The following is a 23,462-nucleotide window of genomic DNA, read 5'->3' as shown; positions in this document are numbered from 1 at the left end:
GTCGAATGTTGAATTTGGTATAAGTTTAATAAATTAGGCATACTTATTCCTCCTAATTTACTAAATATAATTACAGTAGCTGTTCCAAAACATAGTTTTACACTTCCAGTTAGTCTTTTGATATTCTTACCTCAGAACTTAAGCTGAAGTATCATAGAAATCTCATATTAAAAAAGTGAAATGGCCTGAGATTAAAAAAATTAAAAAAAAAAAAACTGAACTCTGGATGATCAGTGATAGAAGAGTTGTTCAGAAAACCATTCTGAAAAAAAAATTATTAATGGGCAAAAAAAAAGAAATTTTTGTAGGAAGTATGAGATATTTGGCTCATTTCTAGGGAAAAAAAGAGTAGCAAACCTGCCTGTCAGATATCTTCCAGGTTCTAGTCAGTTGAATGAATGTAGCAGATGTTGAATGGTCCTTTTTAGGAGCCTATAATTTAAGTTGTAATTACCATGGCCTTTTTTAACTCTAATAATTTTCACATTTTGGTGTTCTGCTTCATATGATAATTTATAGATTGTAAACAGCTATTCAACTATTATTTTATTCAACTAAAATAGTGAAAGTGTGATTTGTAATTACCATTCCAGGAAATTTGTAATTGCCATAGATTCAATAAGAATTATATTCTTTACATGTTAATGCAATAAAATAAGACAATGCTCCTCATATAGTGATTTGAGCAGCATTAACCAAATTTTTTTTACAGGTATTTTCTTGTTTTGTTATTAAATGATAACAATAACCAAACCAGTTAGTCAATTTTCTTGAAATTTCATTTTTCAAGAATGTTTCATTAATTTATAAGGAATATGCTGTAGCAGTAGGAATAGGTGTCCTACATTAGGGAAAAGTTTATATTTTGATTTATCTATTTTTTAAGATAATGTTTAGTATTTAAATATTTTAATACTAGTATCAAACATTTTAATACAGAAATCCTTCAAATATTTAAAGGGTCTTATATTTAATTTTTTAAAAATATTTGTGGCTAAAATGACAATTGATCTTTACAAGCCATATTTTCAAATGTCAATAGCTCCTAGACATCACCAGATTTTTTTTTTAAATTTTAGAACAAAGCTAAACAGTCAGCTTTGTCAGCTGAAATTGGCCTGTACTTTGGGAATCACCAGGGCATTTTAATATTTTCATGTTAACTCCATAAAATGTATATTTTTTTTTTAGTTTCCTCATGTCTAACATGCTATATTTATAACTTTTTTAAAATTAATTTCGCTGCATAAAAATAACAGAAATAATTTATAATAAAAAAGAGAATTATACCTATTTAGGATGTGTTTTATGAAAAAAGAAATATCATTAAAAATATTTTGAAAATGTAAAAGAAATTAAAATTAAGAAATACTTTCTGGTAGTATTTTTTATTACCTTGCCCAGTAAAGAATCATGTTGATTGATAATTCTTATTGTGTATTTTTCTTTGATTACACATTATAGGAGCAATGTGTTTATATAATCTAGGTAATTCTGTAGCTATCGTCTGTAAAATGTTCCACTCTCCAACTATATCCTTAACTACCAGTTGCTATATATTAGACATTGGAGCCTTAAGTTATGAGGACAAGATGATAAGCTATTTTTTTGGCTAAAATGTCAGCTCTTATAATTCCCTTTATGCCCCTCTTTATTCGTTATGTTTTGACTGATTCCATAGTTATCTATAGTTCAAGAATATTTTGTATAATTCACTTAGTGTAAGGGTCAGGGTTTACTCTTCCACATCTATGTTTATCAAGCAAAGTATAGTCTATGTTTTCATCCTCTTTGCTAATATCTGTAATAAACTGAAATCAATCTTAATTTTTAACTTATTAAAAATGGAGAATCGGCCAAATATAACATTTCAGAGATCAAGTTTTGCATTAATTACGAATTAATTCACTAATTATTATTTTAAGGATACTCTCAAAATTTACGTTTCAACTGATTCATTCAGATATATTAAATCATTGAGTTTTAACAAGGATTGAACAATGTTACCAATTTTAATAGAATTTCTTACATAAAAATGTAGTATGAATCTCGTTACTTCAGAATAATGAACGTTAGATTGTCGTTTTCGTTGTATTTAATAAGTTCATGTTAGATGTTACATCCAAATTTAAATTCATTACGGAACAAGCTAAAAAAAATAGGAGGATTTTGTTTATAACTTTAAACTGTAAAACTAAAGGACAATGTAGTGTTGTATCAACATTAGATTTCAAGAGTATGCAGTAATAATAATAATTTACCCATAATAGTGGTTGATTAGTCCTTCTCTACTTAAGAGTGGCAACTCGTCCTAATTATTATTAAAGAGAGTTATTTTACGATTTGATGTGATTGTAACATTGTAAGCAATGAAACCATTTAGGTTTTTGAGCCAGACATTTAAATATATCTCATTCGGTACTCTATGACGTCACTTTATGGTGTGTTAGACATTTTACTTACCTCTATATTTAATTAATTTAGATTCATAAAACTCCAAAAAAATGCTGAGTAACGTATTTTATTAAATTCATTTTCTTTTCTTGTAATTTTAACATTTATTATTAACATTTTAAAAATTTTATATTTCACTGTTTACTTTTCAATCGTTTTCTTTATTTTTTAAGAATAAAATATTTTATTATAATAAATATTTTTTTCTTACCTGAAAGAAAAAGTATATTTATTAGGATTTCATGATAACAAAGTTTTTGATTGATACGAATTCCTGAAAGTTTAGTGTTGGACGTATGGCAGCACCTTTATTTGATTGCTACGAGAGAGAGCCTTTGTTGTGTCTCAGTCTTTGGTTACATTCGTGTACTGCATGTTTGTTCCTGGGTCCATTTTAAATGACAAGAAAACCAAGTATTTACATGACGTTCAAGTTTGGAAAGCGGTAAAACAGTTATGAACGGGCTAACTTTGAGTGAATTTTGTTGTATATTTTGTTGTCCACCTTGCCCTTCTAGAATTGCAGCTAAGTTAGCTTTTTTACCTCCTGAACCAACTTACAGTTTTTCAGACGAATCATCAAATAAGTGTCAGATTACATTATCAGAAAAAGCTGAATGGCAATATTCTGAAAGAGATAAAGAAAATATTGAAGGGTTTTTTGCAAGGACTTCAAGAGGAAATAAAATTGCATGTCTGTTTGTTAGATGTAGTCCTAATGCAAGGTATACTATTCTATTTTCACATGGAAATGCTGTAGACCTTGGACAGATGAGTAGTTTTTATTTAGGATTAGGCACACGAATTAATTGTAATATATTCAGTTACGATTACTCAGGATATGGTGTGAGTACTGGGAAACCCTCTGAGAAGAATTTATATGCAGACATTGATAGTGCGTGGCATTCATTAAGGACAAGATATGGAATCAGTCCCGAAAATATTATTCTTTATGGACAAAGTATTGGTACAGTGCCTACTGTGGACCTTGCTTCGCGGTATGAAGTTGGTGCCGTTGTTCTGCACTCCCCGCTTACCTCAGGGATGAGGGTTGCATTTCCAAACACTAAACGCACCTGGTTTTTTGATGCCTTTCCGAGGTTAGAAAATTTATTTATTTTTTAAAAATAGTAATACTCCCATATTTTAATGAATGTGAATAGGTTTTTGCTAACCTTCACCGCTATAATTTCTATTGATGAAAATGTTTGTAGAAGTTTAATATTTTACAACAATTTCTCTTAATTTCTGCTATTATTATTTTTTTGCTCAATTCTTATCTATCATATATAGTAAAGTTGTATGTTACAGAATGTTGATTAAATGTTTTTTGTTTGTAGATTATTTTCATTGTTTATTTAAATAGTTTATTAGCATAAAATGATTTGGAGCTTGTACTGATATGAAACTGTTGTTCTGTTATTGTTAGGGATGCAATGCATTTTAGCTTTATTATACTGATAGTCTTAAACATTTCTGGTTTATTGAATGTTCTGAATGGTAAATTTAAATTAAAATTTTATCATTATCATTTAGTGTACATATTTATCAAAGGAGGTCTTACCAAGTATAACTTTTCCTCTAGAAAGTTTGTATTGTTTACTTTTTGTACTGCTCAGTGAAGTTACGATTATATTTAGTTCTATTAAGTAATAATTCAATAAAGTGTTTGCTTTTAATACTGACTATATGGTCAGTGTCAATAAATGTATTATAGTTTGATCGATTACAGATTACTATTTTGTAGTTACTGGTTCTCTGAGCATTATGATAACCATTTGTCTGGAATGCTTTAAAGTATATTGCTTTTACAGATGTTCCTGTACTTTTAGATCTAGTTGTAATATGTTTGAGACAGCAATTTATTTTGAGTGTTAGTAAATTTTGTTTTAATTTTAGTATTAATAGTTTTGGAACCATTTTAAATATATTTATTTTTAATAATATGTTTAGCTATCTACATATAATAAATTAAAATATTATGTAATTGTTACCTTGTTTAAAGATTTACCATGTTTGTTTAAAGAAGGAAGAGATGATGTAGCTAGACTTTAGGTAAAATTGTTGTTTTTCTATACTTGGAATTTAATTTTATCTCTTCTGTTTTAACATTTTCCTAGATGTATTTCACTTGAGGAGTGGTATTCTTTTACATTTGGTTTGATTATTAACTTATTTTAAATCATTGTCCTTAATTTTTTTAGAGTCGCCATTAACTATTTATATTTATTTTGGTGGGTATTTTTAAAATTTAATGATCAATGTTAAATAAGCTATTTTGTTATTAATTAATTAAATAAGTTATAATAAATTAATTTGTGACCTATTTTGTTTTTCTGATTTAAAAAAAAAAATTGGTGAAATTGGTATGATTCAGCAAGCATGACTATGTTTTTGATGGAACTTAAGTAATAATTAATACAATTGAAATTTCTTATTTAATATACTTCATTGATTTTGATATGCCCGTTAAATTCTGAAATTAGGTTTTTCATTCCTTTATAAATGTTAAGAGTTTGAGAAGAAATAAATTCATGAAAGGTTTTCTTATTCAATTCTAAAATATAAGAATGCACAGAAATCATTCTAGAGTTATAAAAATCGATGTGCTTCCACTACTTCAGATTTTGTTTACTGGAGGTTGTTATGAAATTCTCCTGCTGTTCAAACCCTTATTTTAAAAATAATAATGAAGAAATTATACTGCTGATATGATAAGTTGCTATCAAAAACTTCTGTACTTCAAATGCTCTGACTTCTCAACTTATTATGAAATAAAGAACTAAAAAGGTTCTAACTATGAAATTTAACAAAAAAATGTTCTCTGTTAAAAAACTTCTTATAGACCTAATCTAACTAGTGTTAATTTGGAATAAGGTAAGGCTTTTTTGCTTATCCTTGAAAAGTTTCATGAAATGTGTCCTTTGAGCTTTTTAAATGTTATGTTTATAAAAAAAATTGAACAATACCTCATTGTTTGTGAGTTTCTATGATCATTCAGTGTAAACCATTTTTCCATATTTATAAATGAAGTTCTGATGAACCACTTAAATAAAATTTTGTCCAAACTTTTCCCACTCAAGCATCTAACTTAATGTTCCTTAATAAATCCAAATCCCAGTCTCATTTTCTATTAATATTCTAACTTCTGATAATGTCATGGAATGTTCATAATTTAAATTATTTTTTGAATAATTTAAGTATGGGTATGTTAAACTATCTATTAATTATTACAAGAAAAGAATTGTTGACCACAGAAGAAAAACTTTAGATCGTAGAAGTGAGAATGCCTTATTGTTTCTATGCTGCCAATTTCTATTTTCCATAGGAAAGTTTTTAATAGTTCGTTATATTCTTTATATTAGTTTTAAAAAAATAATATGTTAATTTTTTTTGTTTGTACAATTAATATGTATGTTTCTATTTCTCTTATAAAAATTTAATGAGGTCAATAAGTTTATCTTTAATTGATAATCCTGCTGATATGATTATCTAGCAAGCTTTATTAATTAAATTTATTTACTTCATCCTGTTCATTATCCTTAAAATGCGATTGACTTTAATTATATTTTTTTATTAGTATTAAAGTGATAACTAGCATTTGATTCAGATTGAAATACTTAAATCATATTTTGTAAATTTTTAGATAGACATAATTATTCTTTTTTATAAAATGTGACAATTATTTATTTATCTTACGCATTAGTTTTAAAATTATGTTTTTTTAAAACAATTAATTCTATATTATGTAATAAATAACATCAATATCGCTGGAGATAGCATTATACTACTTTATAAAAGTTCTTGATAATGACCTGAGGGCCGAAACGTAGGAGTAAAATAAATTATGTTTTTTTTTTTTTTAAATTAATTCTATATTATGTATAAATTAATTAATGACATTACTGTTGATACATAACACCTATAACAATGTTGTGCGTTTAAGTCGTAAACATTTTAGATATGTTGTAAACTAAAATTATTATTTTAACAAAACAAACAAGATAGAGGATCCATTACAAAATCACTCTATAATTTTTTTTATTTTAGTTTACTTGAGTATATTTAAGATATTTTTATTTTAAATTTTTTATTATTCATTGTTTTGCCCTTACAAAATCATATTTTTAGTATCTTTATTTTATATTACTATAGTATATTTATTAATATAGTATATATTGATATTTATCAATTTAAATGTTATTAATTAGTACTACAATAAGCCAGGTCTTATTATTTTGATACCTTGAAAAAAACAGGTGGATTATTTAATGAATTAGTTTAGTTTAAACTTAAGGTGATACTATTGATATTTATCGATTTATCAGTAATAATTAGTTTCATGGTATAAGTTGAAAATTAGTAATTAGTGAGTTTTTTTTAAATTATAATTTATTTTATTTTTTTTTATCCTTCTTTGTTGTTTTGTTGTGCCCTAAAAACCCCCAACTTAAACTCCCCCCTTACCAGGTGCCGGGGGATACTTTTATTTGCTTAGCTACTAGAGCTCTTCGATTTTGTTCTTAGGAGAAGCAACTTTTCTCTAGTTACTGCTGCATCCTTAGATCTAATATATTAGGGGTATTCATGATGTTGTGTTAAATGTTATATGTTTTTGCATTTTAAATGTTATAACTATAGGATTGTGAGCAGCCCTATTTGAAGTCATGTTAAACGTTAAATGCATTAGAGTCCCTAGCGGATTTTCTCAGCAACTTGTTGTATAAGCCTTTATGTTTATAACCTTCCTTCCAGACCCTCATGTTATTGTTTACTTCAGTTTTGATTTAAGTAATTAATTAAAACATGCCTAGAGTGAGTGAAAAGTGGAATTTGTGTGAAAGTTTAGCTTATGAGTGTCTTATTGATCTTCAAACTTGTGAAGAAGAGAATGAAGATGAGCTAATTGACAACTGTATTGAAAGTCACAACTAATATGGCGGCGATCTCAACTGGTCTATTGTGTGACGTCATTCTCGATTTAACTGACCAAGTAACAGACTCTCAGCCATGTTAAATGTTATTTCGTTTTACCACGGCAAAAGAAGGCAATTTTTTTCGATTTAACACGAGTTTTTCCATTTAACACGCTTTAACATAGATCATGAATACCCCTATTAATGTAATATACTGATTGAAAGCTATTCTAATTGACAGTAGTTTTCTATTATAAGTTATGTTACAGATATTAGACTTGTTGTTATTTCTAATGTTATGTTTTCTCATTTCAGTATAGATAAAGTGCCGAAAGTTACCTCACCTGTTCTTGTCATCCATGGAACAGAAGATGAGGTTATTGATTTTTCTCACGGCGTTGCAATTTATGAAAGATGCCCAAGACCAGTAGATCCTTTATGGGTTGAGGTTAGTGGAATACAATTTTTTTTTTTAGCCTTCTATCATCCATGTACATTTAAAAACTTTTCAAATTATTTACATGTATTTTTCAGTTTAAACAAATTTTTAAAAAATGAGAGCTAAGTTAGGTGATAAGAATACATTTAAGAGGGTTTTAATGTAACCTATTATTTCTTTCTAGTGGAAGGAATTAATCTGTGAAAATTTATTTCTGCTTATTTGTTTTTGTTTCCTCTGAAAACTGATATTTTAAGTAAATGTAACTGGTTCCATAATTATTTTGCAATTTTTATTATTTATGAAAATCTATTAGTTGTATTTGTTTTCTATATGGTACGAGTATTTATCATTTTGTCCAAGGGTTTTGTTGTCATCATTAATATTGATCAGCTACTTCGCATAATGTCCAATTATATAATTTGACTGTGACCTATCTTAAACAAATTTCAACCTACAAAAAAAAAACATTTTTTTAAAATGAGGGATTGGCTCAAAGGACCACTTGCCACACAAGTTCCCTCTCCACTACCAGTCGCAGTACCAGTTATAATTATTACTCTTTTAGTTTTCTCAAATTAATCTGTTAAGCTGAAACTAAAAATCAGTCAGTTAGATGGATAGATTTGATAGGATGGGGTGACAGGCTTGGTCTGAACATACCCTTACTTATAAAATAACTGATGATGTTGTGTTGTGGATAGTGGTTACCTAAATTAGTTGAAGCTGAATAGCTGCCTTAGTTTAAGGTAAAAGTAAATCAAAGATTCCTGAAGGGAGAAAAGGGTGGGAATAATGGGAAAAGAATAGTTTGTAAAACATGGTAGGTGGGTTACACCAGTCTATGGTGCAACTTCTCTTCGGTTAAATTAAAAAAATCATTAAATCTTTATTTAATTCTGTTTGTTTATATTATAATAATTAAATTCTGATATATTATCTTTTATTCATAATAAAGCATGAAGCACCTATAAGTGAGCCACCAATGGTCTGATTTAGTACAAATTAAGTTTTTGAGATATTAGTTGATGGGCTCAGTGGAAAAGTAATCAAAGTTACATTTTATTATTTTTGTTTTATTCAATAAAATGGAGTTATTTCCCTTGTATTTCTGTTACATCTGAATATCAGTTTCTTTTTCATACATAAGGATATACTCATTCATTTTATCAAGTGAATGAATAGTTGTTAGGAAGCTTTCATTAAACCCCAGAATATGAAAAAAAGCTTAAAATTAGGGGAAAAAAATAGGCTGATCGTTTTTCCCCGGCACCCTTCAGTTTTTTATCAATACCATTCCTTGGGTTCAGAGATAGATAATTCTTGAATTTCAGGTATTATTTTTAGCTTGTATTATTTTTATTATTTTGCCGGTATTAGAAGGGTAAGACGTAAAGGCTTTATGATGATAGGATTGCCTCCTTGAACATCCCTGTTCCTTATTTATTGGCTGAAAGATTTATCATAGATACTTTTTTTTAATATTAAAATATCTCTGACCTAGGGTCTAGTTCTATCTGTTAATGCTTTCTTCTGTGTCAGAACACAACAGATTAAGGTTTTATTTATTTAAACGTTTTCATATTAAGGATTTTTGTTTTGCGATGAACCAAACTATTTTTATAGTTATTCTTTAGACTAAAATATTCCCTTATTTATTTATAATCTTTAAATTTCTTTCTTGAGACTGGCAATTTTTTACTAAATAATTCAAAAACACTATCCAAATTATAGTCTCAAAACATTTATTTCATTCACACGTCCAACTTTTCCTCCAATTCGGCCATCTTCAGGGACAATCTTAATTTACTATGAGACATATCATTTAACCATTTTAAAAAAACTCCATACAGGCTATTCTGCCCAGGTCAAAACATTTACATCTAATATGTCAAAAATACATTAAAAATCACAGTCAAATTATTTCACTTTTACCACTATTTATACACTTATATTATAACCTCATTTGTTATATGAGGTTATAATATAAGTGTATACATATATAGTGTATACATTATAACAAATGAGGTTATAATATAAGTGTATAAATAGTGGTAAAAGTGAAATAATTTGACTGTGATTTTTAATGTATTTTTGACATATTAGATGTAAATGTTTTGACCTGGGCAGAATAGCCTGTATGGAGTTTTTTTAAAATGGTTAAATGATATGTCTCATAGTAACGTTGGACGTGTGAATGAAATAAATGTTTTGAGACTATAATTTGGATAGTGTTTTTGAATTATTTAGTATAAAATATTCCCTTTTTGGTTACCAATATTTTGTTCCTTGTATTTCCATCTACAATAAGTTTACTTTTCACTTAGGAACCTAAATATATGGACTCTGATACCCATTCAAATTCAAAGAAGTCAGTTACTACCATTGTAATCCTATTCCGAGATACCTGACCTGTTGTATTTGTTTTTGCTAGATTCATCTTAGGTATTTGATGTCTGTTATAACTACCTTGAGTGTCAAAAAGGAATCTTCAGCCTTCTGACAATGTCCTCATTGTTATCACTTAAACCAGCAGCTGCACTATTCTGATGAATATCTTATAAGTACAGATGCTATCAACCCTCTACTAATTCGTTGGTGGGACTGTTACATTGGTATCTCGTGATTTGTACACCTCATTGGATGACTACCGAGGAAAGGTAACTAACTGTATTGTGTGGTGTTAATGATAATGTTATTAACCTACATCTTTAGATGGCTATCCGATGGGGAGTATGTAGTGTGCTATACTATAGCATCTTTCTTGTAAGTGCTCGATACAAGCTTTTTCCATCTCTTTCCAAAAGACAGCTCTAATAGATGATACATTGTCTATCTGCTGATTTCACACTTAATGTTTGCTTTGGCAGTTTGTATGGAGGATTGGCAGTGATGGCTGGAGAGTTTTTTCAATGGTCTGCCTATTTGTTGGCTGACCTTGACTTTGCATGGGATTTAATGAAATTTTAGGGACCAGACAAGGTCTAACACCCACTTCTACTCAATCATCAGTCATAATCTGTTTGAATGTTAAGGTAGATATTTAAAATGGTACCTGTCAAGTAAAACCATTCATCATCTGGAAAATCATAAATAATTAGTTGTCCTACCTGCCTGTTAAAGTTTGACTTCTAAAGATTCATTTACTTTACTTCTTTACAAAGTTCCACTTCCCTCCACCTCTAATTGTTATTAGTCTATTCCACAAGACAACAAAAATTGGATAAGTGAAAATACATGAACTGCAGATTTGGTGAAATTGTTTCTTTGAAGGGATTCTATAACTCTCATCTTGTTTTGTTTAGGAAGAGAATGCCACTCATCCCCCAGTTCACATGTTTATATTTATCCAAATTCTCTCATCTTGTTGAACAGACCATAGAATCTTTTTCAATCCTGAATTACTAATGAAAAATTTGAATTGACTTATAAGTTTTAAACTAATAAATCATAAAAATAAGTCTAATTTCATGCTAATGATTGAAGAAAATTGTTGATTACTTTTTATTACTTTCAGTTTTACTACTTGCCCCCTTTCGTTTATATAGCTTGATATTATGCCTCTATGTTTTTTTCTTATTACGTATATATTTTTATGATTTTCATAATATCTTGTGTATTATTTGCTTTTCTTACATTTCTCACTATGGTAAGTTTAATTTTTCATTATTTACATATTTGTACTAGTACAATTTTTAATTTTTTCTTTCTTTTATATTTTTCATTTTTCAATTCTGTTATTTATCTTATATTCCAATTTATTATTCCTATATTACCCATTTCCTTCTTGTATTCCTTCTTTTATTCTAGTCTATCTTCTTATATTTTCTATTTTTATAATTTCTTGTTATGTTTTTTATTCCTTCTTTGTTGTTTGCGCATGGTTATTTGCACTTAGCCCCAATGTAGGCCTGAAATTTTGGTTGAAACATCAGAACTCTAATAAAAAATAAGTTTTGCTTCAGTTTATACTATTATTAGATTTGCCTTTTTTTTTTTTTTTTTTTTTTTTTTTTTTTTTATGAATTTGGAGCCAATCATCTTGATGTCTAACTTATCAGTAACACCTATTGAAATACTAAATATTCAGAAGTATTTTTCACCGTAAGATTGGTTGATTTTTATGCAATAAAATTAAAATAATATTACAGAAGAAATACTACACAAATTAAAAAACATAAGTCGATGGTTAAAGTATTTTACTTGCCATTTTTAATGTAGTATTTGTCATCTTATTTTTCTCCCCTGTCATTTCTATGATAGCTAGTGACAAATAGTATAATAGTAATTCGTAAAAAAATAAATATATATGTATATACATAGTCATCCAGCGATGGATTTCTTTATAAAAAGGTATTTTTTTTTATGAAACAAAATTATAAATTCAGAATTTTTTTGTCTCTACAAGTGTTAATCTAGAATTCATTTCAACCCACAAGATAACAGTAAATTGTTATCCACCACTCAATAAGATAGCAGTAAATTGTTATCCACCACTCAGTAAGATAACAATAAATTGTTATACACCACTCTGTAAGATAACAGTAAATTGTTATTCACCACTCAGTAAGATAACAGTAAATTGTTATCCACCACTCAGTAAGATAACAGTAAATATTCCCATTTCATTCATCTTTATTTATTTCTCCATTTTGCTTATGTGGGCTCCCAATATTGTTATCTATATAAACTATGTTATTGAAGGAAGGTGGTTCAAGTGGCAGCCACAAAAAAGGTGCTCAAAGTAGCAGAAAACTGTTTATTATGCATCAATGTTTTGCCCCTTGGTATCTAATAAACAGTTTTTCTGCTATTTTGAGTACCCTTTTTTGATCCCCTTTCTGACCTGCTCCCTTCAATTAATTAGATATTATCATTTAATAATATTTCTATACAAAATTGTAGCAATGTAAAGAATTAAGCACTTTATAGGCTTTGTTAATTGCTTTTTAACATCATTATTGCTTTATTGGAAGAAGATAGTTGACCATATGAAGTAGATTGGAGGAAGATAGTCTGGGTGGCTGTCAATAAAGGTATCAAAATAGTAGCAATAAATAGTTTTTTATTACTATTTAGATACTTTAAATGACCGCCACCTGGACTATCTTCCTCCAATCATTATTGCTTTAGGTTAATTATTGTTATCAAATTCTGTGTACTCTGCTCAATCAAGAAGTCTATGAACTCCTAGGGATCTGTCTCAAAATTAAAATTTAACATATTTTCTTGATGTTCAGTCCTCCACCTCAATTCGATTGTCCGACACCTTAAATTGTCTTTATGCAAACAATTCTATGCATTTACTTATTTTGTTCTCTGTCTTAATTTTCTTACGACACAGTATTTGCAATATTGATATATATTTGGGTTAGTTTAACTACTTTGGTTATTATCATTTTGAAATTTTACTTATTGATATATATATATTTTGTACTGGAAGATATATATGTGTGCGTGCGTGCGGGCGGGCTATATCTATAAGATATATATTTTTTAAAATTTTCTTAGGTTCTTAATTGATGATTTTAATCTAATAATTTTCCTTCATGGGTTTGTTGTACCTTTACACTCATTCTTCCTCCAATAATGTTTAGTAAGTATCCTGTGTAGACTTTATATACTATCAATTTTCTTTCCCCACTGTAACATAACAGCATCAAAACTTTGTAATATTGATACCTTAGTTAGGTCCTTTTAACCTTTGGTTTTACATACATATTGTTTCTCACCTGATCTTATTGATTAATTGATGTAAAGTTGACAACTTGAATAGAATAATATGTGAGTACACCATTCAGCAACAAACTAAAAAGATGACTATTTCCATTTTTTGTGAATTTAATTTATCTCACTATGGTAAATCCATTTGCCCTCTGAAATGAACTGTTCCCAGATTTGATAATACTTTAAGCAATTAACAATTGTTTTTTTATTATTTTAAATGAAGAATTTTTCAGCAAATATATTATAATTTATTATTAAATTTGCTTTACTAGAGTAATTAAATTAAGCAGAAGGTAGACTGGTTGATGAGACACTAGAAGCAAGAATTTCCCGATTCAACTTCTCTCCCCAATGAAGTATCATTCGATAACCGAGTAGCAGCCCCTGATCTCACACTTGGGAATGGACTGTGTTAAATATGGAAAACAGGACAAGATGGAGAAAAGAAACCTGAATCAGCAAGACAAGCCTAAGTTAAGCCAGGGGGCTTAAAAAATTACATGCACAATAATCTGCCGAAAGCAGAAAAGGAAATAAATGTATATAAAGAATGGAAAACAAGTTAGGAAATGAAACTATTACAGGAATGAATTGATAACTTAGAAAAAGGTTACGTTTTCTCACCCGATGGCCTCCTACAAGCAAGAAGAGTCTGCAAATAGAAAAGGTAAAGTAGTCAGCAATTTTTTATTTATTTCTTAAGCTGGAAAAAGGTTTCACCTCCTCAGTTCAGCTTTCCTCCAGCAGTGCAGATTGATGCCGTGTAGTGTTACTTCTCCTAACCATGTAGGGATTTGTAATCTCTCCTGCTCAACTCTGGAAGACTTCAGCGCATCTGCAGCTCTCTCTCTACTAAGCATACATTATAAAGGAAGTTAATATAGATTAAATACTTGAAGTGAATATAATTAGTGCATATGAAAGTTGTTTGTGTATTTTCAACATTTGGTTGGAAAACCACATTTTCTTCCTAACTTAAATAAAAAAAAAATGTTTCCGTCGCAAGTAATTTAGAGAAGAAATCAACCAAAACTTTTTAGATAAATTAAATAAAAATCTAGACTATTGAATTTCATTAAAGATCAAAAAACAAGTTTCATGCAATCCTTAATGAAGAAAATGAAGCTTTTAAAGGATTGAATGGTTAACCCCTTCATAAGTTTGAATGTTCTCCTTCTTTGCATCAAGTAGTTGGTCACATTGTGATATAGGAACAATTTTCTCACATTAAAATATTGTTTCAATATAATGTAAAAGTTTTACTTTGATTATTTAGAAAAAACACTTATTTGTAGTATGAACTGATAGAGTTTAATATAATTGTAAATTTATATACTACATTACATTCTATTATTTAATTGTATGTTGTAAGTATATAAATTGTATCATGCGGTTTTTGTATTAAAACTGTTAAAAAATATATGATTTTTTAAATAAATATTTCATGTTTTTGTTAAATAATATATTAAAATATCTGCCATTTTTTTTATTAAACCACACCCTAGTCTTAAGTTTTAAAATTTATCATCTTTCTGTTTTCTATCAGATTTGTAGATCTAAAAAAAAACCATTCTGTTTGTCATATTGCTGTTTGAAAATTCAAATTTTTAAAAAGTTAATTCAACTTTACAACTGTTTCAGGGAGCTGGTCATAATGATGTAGAGTTGTATGGTCAGTATCTTGAACGACTAAAACGGTTTGTTACTGTTGAGCTTGTTAACTGACAGTTACTGTGGGGCGATGACCTCAACCCATCAACACTAAGTTCAGCAACCAATAGCTCAGTAACAGAAAAACTCCTGTAACAGATTATCCTGTATGGATATAATTTTTGAAGTTATAAAGTCATTTGAATGGTTAGGAAAAAAAATTTGAGAAGCTATACTATATTTTTATAAATATGAATAATAAAAGTTATAAATAAACTTGCTTGTGTTTAATTTGTACAATATTAGTTTAAAAACAACAATAGCCAATATAGGCAGGGAATTATGCTCTTGTGTATATTTAACTATTTGTGTAAATTCTGAATTTATACTTTATTAAAAAGTTTTTATATAAATTGATATTTGTTTTTATAATCTATATGTAAGGCTGAAAATATAATACTTTAGGTAAGATTATTCAATGATATATTTAGTATTTATTCCAATTAATTATTATCTGTGTTAAATTGGCCATCTTTATTTTATTATTTAAATGTCTTTTACTTTTCGTAATTATTAGATTTTATGATTTTTTAACATTATTTATTTCTTCAAATTGGTTTGTAAAATTAGAAAAAAAAAAAGCTCTCAATTTCTACCATATTAAATTAACCACATTTTTTAAAATGTTCATTTTGTATCCCACCATCAGGACTTATTAAACATCATTTATGTAGTTTTTCCTCTTTAGACCTTCTTTTTTTGAACTGATTTATTAAAATGAGCTCTCTTAATGTAATTTATTATACTTGCTTGTAAATTAATAATTATTTATATTGTTTACAAAAAATAAATATTTGGGAAGGGCTCAAAAATAATAATCTTAACATTTACATTTATTAAACATTTAAATAAAAAAAGTTGAATATAAAATGTTTTGTATTAATTGTTCTAATGAAGTCCTAGTCCCAACAGATTTAGTTATATATTGTTGGTGCGTTGATATTTCCTAATTATATGATTGTGATTGATTCATAATGTTATACTTCAGAATTAATGATGTTATGAATACTTATGTAAACTTAGTTTCTTCTGTGAAAAGAAGTTATTGAATATCAATATTTTCTGATATAATAATATCAGTTTTTATCTATATTTCTCTTGAAGTCAATTATCTTGGTGATTAATACACTTTGTATGTTCAAGATACTTGGCACAGGTTGTGAACAGGCCAGCTAGGGACCACCTAAATTCCTTTCTCTTTTATATGTTCTTCAGTCTTTCAGGACATAGTACCTTCCTTTCTTCAGTCCATTTGTTGCCACTGTGATTCTTATTTTCCTCAAGAACCTTTATTTTGTTGATCCACTTTCTATACTCTTCTCTTTTTGAAAATTGTATTCATTTAAAGTTCTTGGGGTTGTCTATGGTAAATTTGTATATTAATTCAGCAAGGACTTACTCTTATCATTTGTCTGTAAAACATTAGACTCCTTTTTCCTATTTTATTATCTGTATTCTATTAATTATTGTTTTGTTTTTATTATCTGGAAGAATAACCTATAGTAGATATATCATGTTCGCCTAGGAATTATATAACTTAAAAAAATTGTTTTATCTGTCCTTAGGAATTAATTTACATGATACTACATCCATTTCCCCACAATTGAAAACATGCAATCTCATGAACTATAATATTAAAACTTACTAAATAATGTATAAAACAGTGTCAGTGCAGGGACCGCAATTGAGGTTTATTAAAATACATTTCTGGAAAAACGACGTTTCCAAGTAAAATTTGTATTATTCATTTTGTCTTTATTTATTTAATAGGAAGTAATCAATATGATTTTTGTATTGAAATCTTATTTATTTGAAATTTTTCAAATATGAATTATAAAATTAATTAATTGCATGAAGTGAATATGACATAGATTCCATTAAAAAAAAACATAAAATAAGCTACCTATTGTTGGCAATCAAAACTATTTCATTTATTATGGATGTAAAAGATTTGATATGAGTAAAATCTGATGAATTTTATCTATAATATTTTTTTTATAGAAAAATTAACTTTATATTCGTAATGTAATATATCACCGTAACAATTTTGTTTTTTACTGAATGTATTCTTTTCTTGAAAGTTATTTATAATATACCATTCAAATTTATTGATATTTTATGCAGATTGTTTCTTAAGACACGAGTTGGTAAAAATGAATATATATATTTAGGAATCATTTTAACAAAATTAGATGATATGAATAAATTGAAAAAATAATTATGTTTTATGATATCAAAAGAAACAATAATCCTACATAATAGAAAACAAATTAAAATCCTTAACTGCATAGGTATGTTGAATTTTAATTATAAGTAATGAAGAATAGGAGTTAGGCTAATAATTTTCAAAGAATTTTCTCAAGAGTTTTTTCTGTGTGTTTATAGATATAATAGATCCATCTTTTATCAACAATATTGTTTTATTATTATAATATTTAATTAGCATATAAATGTAAATTAGTTCCATGTATGAATATATTTATATAGTAGATAATTTTAACAATGATAGTTCATAAAATTAAATGTTCTCAATAATTGAATGTATGTATTTGTTTAAAAAGGTGACTTGAAAGTAGACAATGATAGGTCTGAATCATTGTCTAAAGAAACTATTTAAATAAAATATTGAAAAATTTGAAGAGTATATATACTTTTTTAGAAAAATGGATTAAAGGCAAAATAATAATACTTTTTATTTACCCATAAGGTCAACTCGTCCATTAAAACTTAAATGGATGATTGGTAAAGTACATGCATACATAAATAAGTGATGTGACAACCCATCACCTGCATGAGCCTCCTCCGTAAACTTTCACCGTTTGGCTCAGTGTGTAGCAGCGCTATCCTGTTTTGGGTACTTCAGCAACTGAACTGTACTATTAAATCAGTATACTGCTCTCTCCCCTGTGAAATTAATAAGGATACATTTAAGGGTGTCTCCCTTTCCCATATCACAAGTGCTTAGAGAGAACAGATTCGATGTAAACGTTTGAACTAAATGTTGTTTTTCTCACCAGATTGATCAACTTTTTGGGTGTTCATATCTTTAAACATCCGGTAGAGCTCCAATTGAGTTACACTGTCAAATGCAGATTTGAAATTTTGAGAAAAATGGTGTGTAACCATTTCGTACTGCTTTGCTTTTTTGAGACCCATCTTCAAGGTGAACATCTAGTACATGATTGATCTACCCAACCTGGTACTAGTCTTAACTCCCTCTCACCATGTTTCTTTCATGGGTTTTTCATAAAGCATTATTACAATTTGTCAACACTTGATAGAAGAACTTTACCATTATAGTTCTAACATTACATCTGATCAAGGAAAATATTAGATAATAGATAATACCATATGCAGAGAAAAAATTAATCATTGACAAAAATATTTTTTCTTGATTCTTTAAGTTTAACAGGTGGTTAGACAATAAATAGCTTTAATCTCATATGGTCATATTGCTTTACATATTAATAGCTTGTTGATATGTGTTAACAAGGTTTCACAATTATAGGGAAGGGTGAAGAATAAATTTATTAGTAATCTTAATAACTGCAGCACTATATTACTTTAGTTTATTTTTACCTTAGCATGTTTATATTTCATTAAATCCGCTTTCATTAAAATTAATTCAAAATCCATATTAAGTAGTCAAAAAGTTATCAGCTGGCCTCTGAAGGTGTTGAATGAGGTATTTGAAACAAATAATGATTTTACTTTGTCATTTTGTTTGTAAAAAGTGTTTGAAACAAAATTAAAAAAAAAAAAATTTAATATGCTAAAATTTAGTGGTGAGAAGAAAATTTTCATTCCACGACTAATTTTCAATTGAAAATGGTTGTTCTTTCTTTTCAATGTAATATGAAATGACTGACCCTGACTCTTCTTGTCTCCCTTTTATCTGGTATAAGATTCTCAGAAAATAAGTTGAATGGCATTATTGAATTTTGTTGGGAGGCAAGTCAATCCATGCTGGCTGAGTATTGTTGACACCTTGTTTGTCAACTCTGAGATAATGCATAATTCACTGAGGAAGCCAACTACGAGTTGTAATTGACTTGATAACACAAACTAGGGGATAGCACATACTGGTTATCTATTATGGTCAGTCAAGTTTAACTATCAGCTGTATTAAAATGATTAAAGTACGAAATATAGATTTTTATTAATTGTAAAATTATGCTTAATTTTATATTATAATTCTTTAAGCTCATTTGGAATAATGACTACTGAACTGTCTAGAATATTGACGTATTTCTTTAACAAAGATTGATGTAAATTATTGTTTATTGCTACAATAATTCTAGGCATTTAAATTTCATATTTGTAACTAAACAAACCACCTTAATTTTTATTATTCAATCATTTAGTTGTAACAGTATTCATGCTTTCATCAGAAATAAACATTTAGTCTGAGTTCTGAAGCTTCAATTAAACTTCCCTAATAGGTACTTTTGAATCCTTCAATACGTTTGGAATTAGTTTTAGCCCTGTTTCTGCAACACATTTTGAAATTTGTATTAACAGTTGATTTTTTTTTTTTTTTTTTGTGTGGTTAGTTTAATATGAAAATTATACTAGTAAAATAAACCAGTGGTTCTCCATCTATTTAGAGTTCTATAGATTTTTCTACTCTACTTCTTTATGGCTCAGGAGTATGATTATTTTATTTTTGTTAAATAAAATATACTGAAACTTTAACTGTATAGCAAATATTACTTGTATAAAATACATCATCCCTTGGAAACAGAGCCATTGACAACCATTGAAATTGATTATGTTGTAAATAATTGTCTATGTTGGTATGTAAACTAATACATTCAATTTAATTATTTATAAAGTATTAGCTAACAAAGCTATACAATGAAGGTAGATTAAATATTTTTACATTGTAACCAATACTAGTTGTATAATATTCCACTCTTATAATTATTGAGTACTATTTTCATTTAAATATTTTCGCCAGATTAATTTTTATTTAACATTTTGTCTGAACATATAGCCATTTAAGATGTTTAAAACAAACAATATTTGTCCGAGGGTTTATGTTATGCTTAGGGTATGATGCTATTACATATCATAGTCAAGTATTAATATTCATTCGCATTATATTTAATGGTGCTATTGCTGTCATGTGTTGGTTGTGACTTTAGAAATCAGGAAATTGGAATAAATGTTCAAGTGGTAAATTTTTATTAAGATGTATTATAACTATTTTACTTAAATAGAACATAATGGCTTATGATACTTGATTTGTATAAATATTCTAAATAAATTATATGCAATATATTATATTGCATTCACTAGTAAAATTTAGTCAATTATAAATGGCTATATGTTGAAACATTTATATATCAAGACTTACTATTATGTTAGACATATTGAAATAATATTCTGCATTGAATTATAATCTCTGTTTAATGATAGAAATGCAAAAACTATTTAATTTATGATTTGACTAATATGAAATTTGAATTTGACAAATAAAAAATCTTCAATTGATTCTCTTTTAGGGCTGGACCTTTGATAATTTTTAATTCTTATTTTCTTTTATTTTCTAATTAGTCACAATTAAACATATCCTGATTCCCAGAAGCAATACGAGACATAAACAATGTGCTCGTCTGCATAAATTTTCATTGGTGTTTCCTGTAGTTATTAAATCTTGTTAATTATTTCAACTGAATAAATTACTGCACCATGAATTATGTTTTATTTAATTTAATAAAGTGTATGTGTTATGATCTAATTTTCTTGTGTGCTGTATATTCGTTAAATGATTCATTTTATTAAGCTTTATTATTCATACTTTAATATCGTGTTATCTTTTATATAGTGACATTTATTGTTTATTGTTTTATTTTAGTTAGCTATCTTCTACATTAACTTTGAGACATTTATATATTATTAATAATTCTGTTTTATGAAAAAAACATTATTTTTTATGATAAGTAACAAGATTTATTTTTTAGTTATTAATAATTTTTGTATTTTATAATTTGTACTATTTTTGAAAATGGGTTAATTTCAGTTTAGCTGACTATTGTAGATCATTTATTTTTTTACTTATGGGAAATATAATTACTGTGATTGTATTTATTATGCCAAATATTTCGTTTTTTAGTGTATAATTATTTCTTTCTCTAAATAATTTGGATTAAAAGAACCAAGCAATATCTGCAAGTGATTCCACTTGGTTTGCCTGTGATTTGGATAGATACGCTTTAGCGAATAACATAGGTGAAATACCAATTTATCTATTGAGAATATGTATAGGCCAATATATCAAAATTTGACTCCCTTTTCTCTTTTAGAAATTAAATAATCTGATACAAATATGATCTCTCAATTTGTTTAGTACTAAATGATTAATAAAAAATCAGACTTTATAATATCTTAATCTTTTATTGGATGTTCCTTCTATACATTGATAAAGGACAGTTAGTCCTCTATCCTGGACTTTTTTACTGGTTGAATATAATTTATAACTTAAATGTTTATTTCTTGGTATTTTCTATGCTGTTAACATAATTTATTAAAAAAAATATAACTTTTTAATAAATTATAGACTTTAAGTAGACGTTAGTGTTTTGTGCCAATTCATTTCATTCTAATATATAAAAATAAAGTAAGTAGAATTTGTTAAGTTTGATATGTCTTTTCTTGTGGGTGTACACAATAACAATAATTTTTATCTTCATTTTATTTGATTTATTTTTTTTATTTCCCTTTAATTATACTTTTGCCATAATAATTGTGTATATATATATATATATATTATCTCATTGTATGTGATTTCATTTTAAGTAATAAAAGTAACTTACAGATAAAAAGTAATATAGCCAATTAAAAAAGATTGAATTGAGACACTATAGTTATTTTTAATTTAGTTGATTTTTGTAATTGCAATGTTTTAACTTTTTTTAAATTTTTATAGAAACTAAAATTTCATCCAATGGGCATAATGATCATTGTTACTGAACAATTCAGAATTTGTTTTGAAGTTTTTAATAATGTATTGTTATTCTTGAATCTAGTTACGTATTGTATTTTAAAATTTAGATATTGTTGGTGTTCTATAAAAATGGTGAATAAATTTTCAGGTAAGCATATTTTGCACTTTTTCTACCTGGAACAATCTTTTGGTTCAAAACTTTTTATTATCTGTTTATGTTTTTTTAAGAACTTGGAACTTTCCCTAATTTTGTTTCACATCATTAAATTAATTAGTGTCTTAGAATATTATATCATAGAATAGCCAATTTGTTGAAATCACCCTTTTCACAGAACACCTACTATATATTATTATAGATCTCTGTTAAGATAAAATTCTAAAATATGTGTGGTTGGTGTTGTTTAATTTGCAATTATGTCATTGAAATAGTATGCATAATTTTTTATATTAGAAACTATTAAAATCATCTGAAGTAAATTGACTGTCTCAATCAATAACATCATGTTAAACAAACTTTTTATAGATTTGTTAATAAAATGGTGGCAAAAGTGATAGGAAATATATTCTAAATTATTTATGGAAAAAAAATAGTTTGTGAAAGCTTTGAATTTTATATTTGGAATGATACATTAGTTAAAAAAATAAAAAATAATAACACTAATATGTACTTTTCTAATAAAAATTTCATTAACTTCACACTCTACCGTGTTTGAAGTTCATGTGTTGAGTGCCTCACAAGACATAGAATTTCTTATTTCAGTAACTAAAATATAAATGTTAGTTCTAGTATAAATTATAGATAAATCAGTTTTAACATTTCTTGTTCTATTCCTAGTTTGTATATAATGTATTTTATTTTATTATATCATTTGATTGGTGTACTATATCCTTTGATGCTTTAATTAATGTAATTTTTTATAATGTGTATATAAGAGTTAGCATATGTACACATTGAAATGTACATGGTAAGGATATATGCACTTGTGTGTGTATAGTTGGTTGTATAAATAAAGTTTTTACTGAAGAAAAATCATTAATCATTTATTTATAATTATTTATACTACCATTTATGACAGCAAAAACATGAATATTGATGCTTGTCCAGATGTTAACTATTGAAAACACCCTAGTACCAAATGAGCTGAAGATCTTTGTTACTTGTTTCAAAGAAAACAATGCTAAGTAAAAAAACAGTCTCGGAATGTAGAGATATTTGATCTAAACTTTGTAAGAATGCTTTCAGTACAGGATCAAATAATAAAACTAT

General features: G+C 27.2%; 1 protein-coding gene across 1 annotated transcript; it reads left to right on the top strand.

The window, feature by feature from the left end:
- The first annotated feature begins 2,764 nt into the window (after positions 1 to 2,764).
- Positions 2,765 to 23,225, top strand: LOC106679078 (alpha/beta hydrolase domain-containing protein 17B). The gene is made up of 3 exons (XM_014418028.2): positions 2,765 to 3,554; positions 7,686 to 7,818; positions 15,178 to 23,225. Exons 1-3 carry the CDS (start codon positions 2,911 to 2,913, stop codon positions 15,259 to 15,261), a joined length of 861 nt encoding a protein of 286 aa, XP_014273514.1. The 5' UTR covers positions 2,765 to 2,910; the 3' UTR covers positions 15,262 to 23,225.
- The last annotated feature ends 237 nt before the right edge of the window (positions 23,226 to 23,462 follow it).

The sequence above is a fragment of the Halyomorpha halys genome, unplaced genomic scaffold, assembly GCF_000696795.3.
Source record: "Halyomorpha halys isolate HHAL.00 unplaced genomic scaffold, Hhal_1.1 Scaffold176.1, whole genome shotgun sequence".
Taxonomy (NCBI): Eukaryota; Metazoa; Arthropoda; class Insecta; order Hemiptera; family Pentatomidae; genus Halyomorpha; species Halyomorpha halys.
Note: the sequence above shows the minus strand (reverse complement) of the source record. Positions and strands in the feature narration are given on the sequence as shown.

Excerpts from the sequence above, each read along its gene's own strand:
- LOC106679078 (XM_014418028.2), top strand. The coding sequence starts at position 2,911 with ATGAACGGGCTAACTTTGAGTGAATTTTGTTGTATATTTTGTTGTCCA. Across the intron at positions 3,555-7,685 it reads TTTTTTGATGCCTTTCCGAG|TATAGATAAAGTGCCGAAAG; the intron begins GTTAGAAAATTT and ends TTCTCATTTCAG. Across the intron at positions 7,819-15,177 it reads TAGATCCTTTATGGGTTGAG|GGAGCTGGTCATAATGATGT; the intron begins GTTAGTGGAATA and ends CAACTGTTTCAG.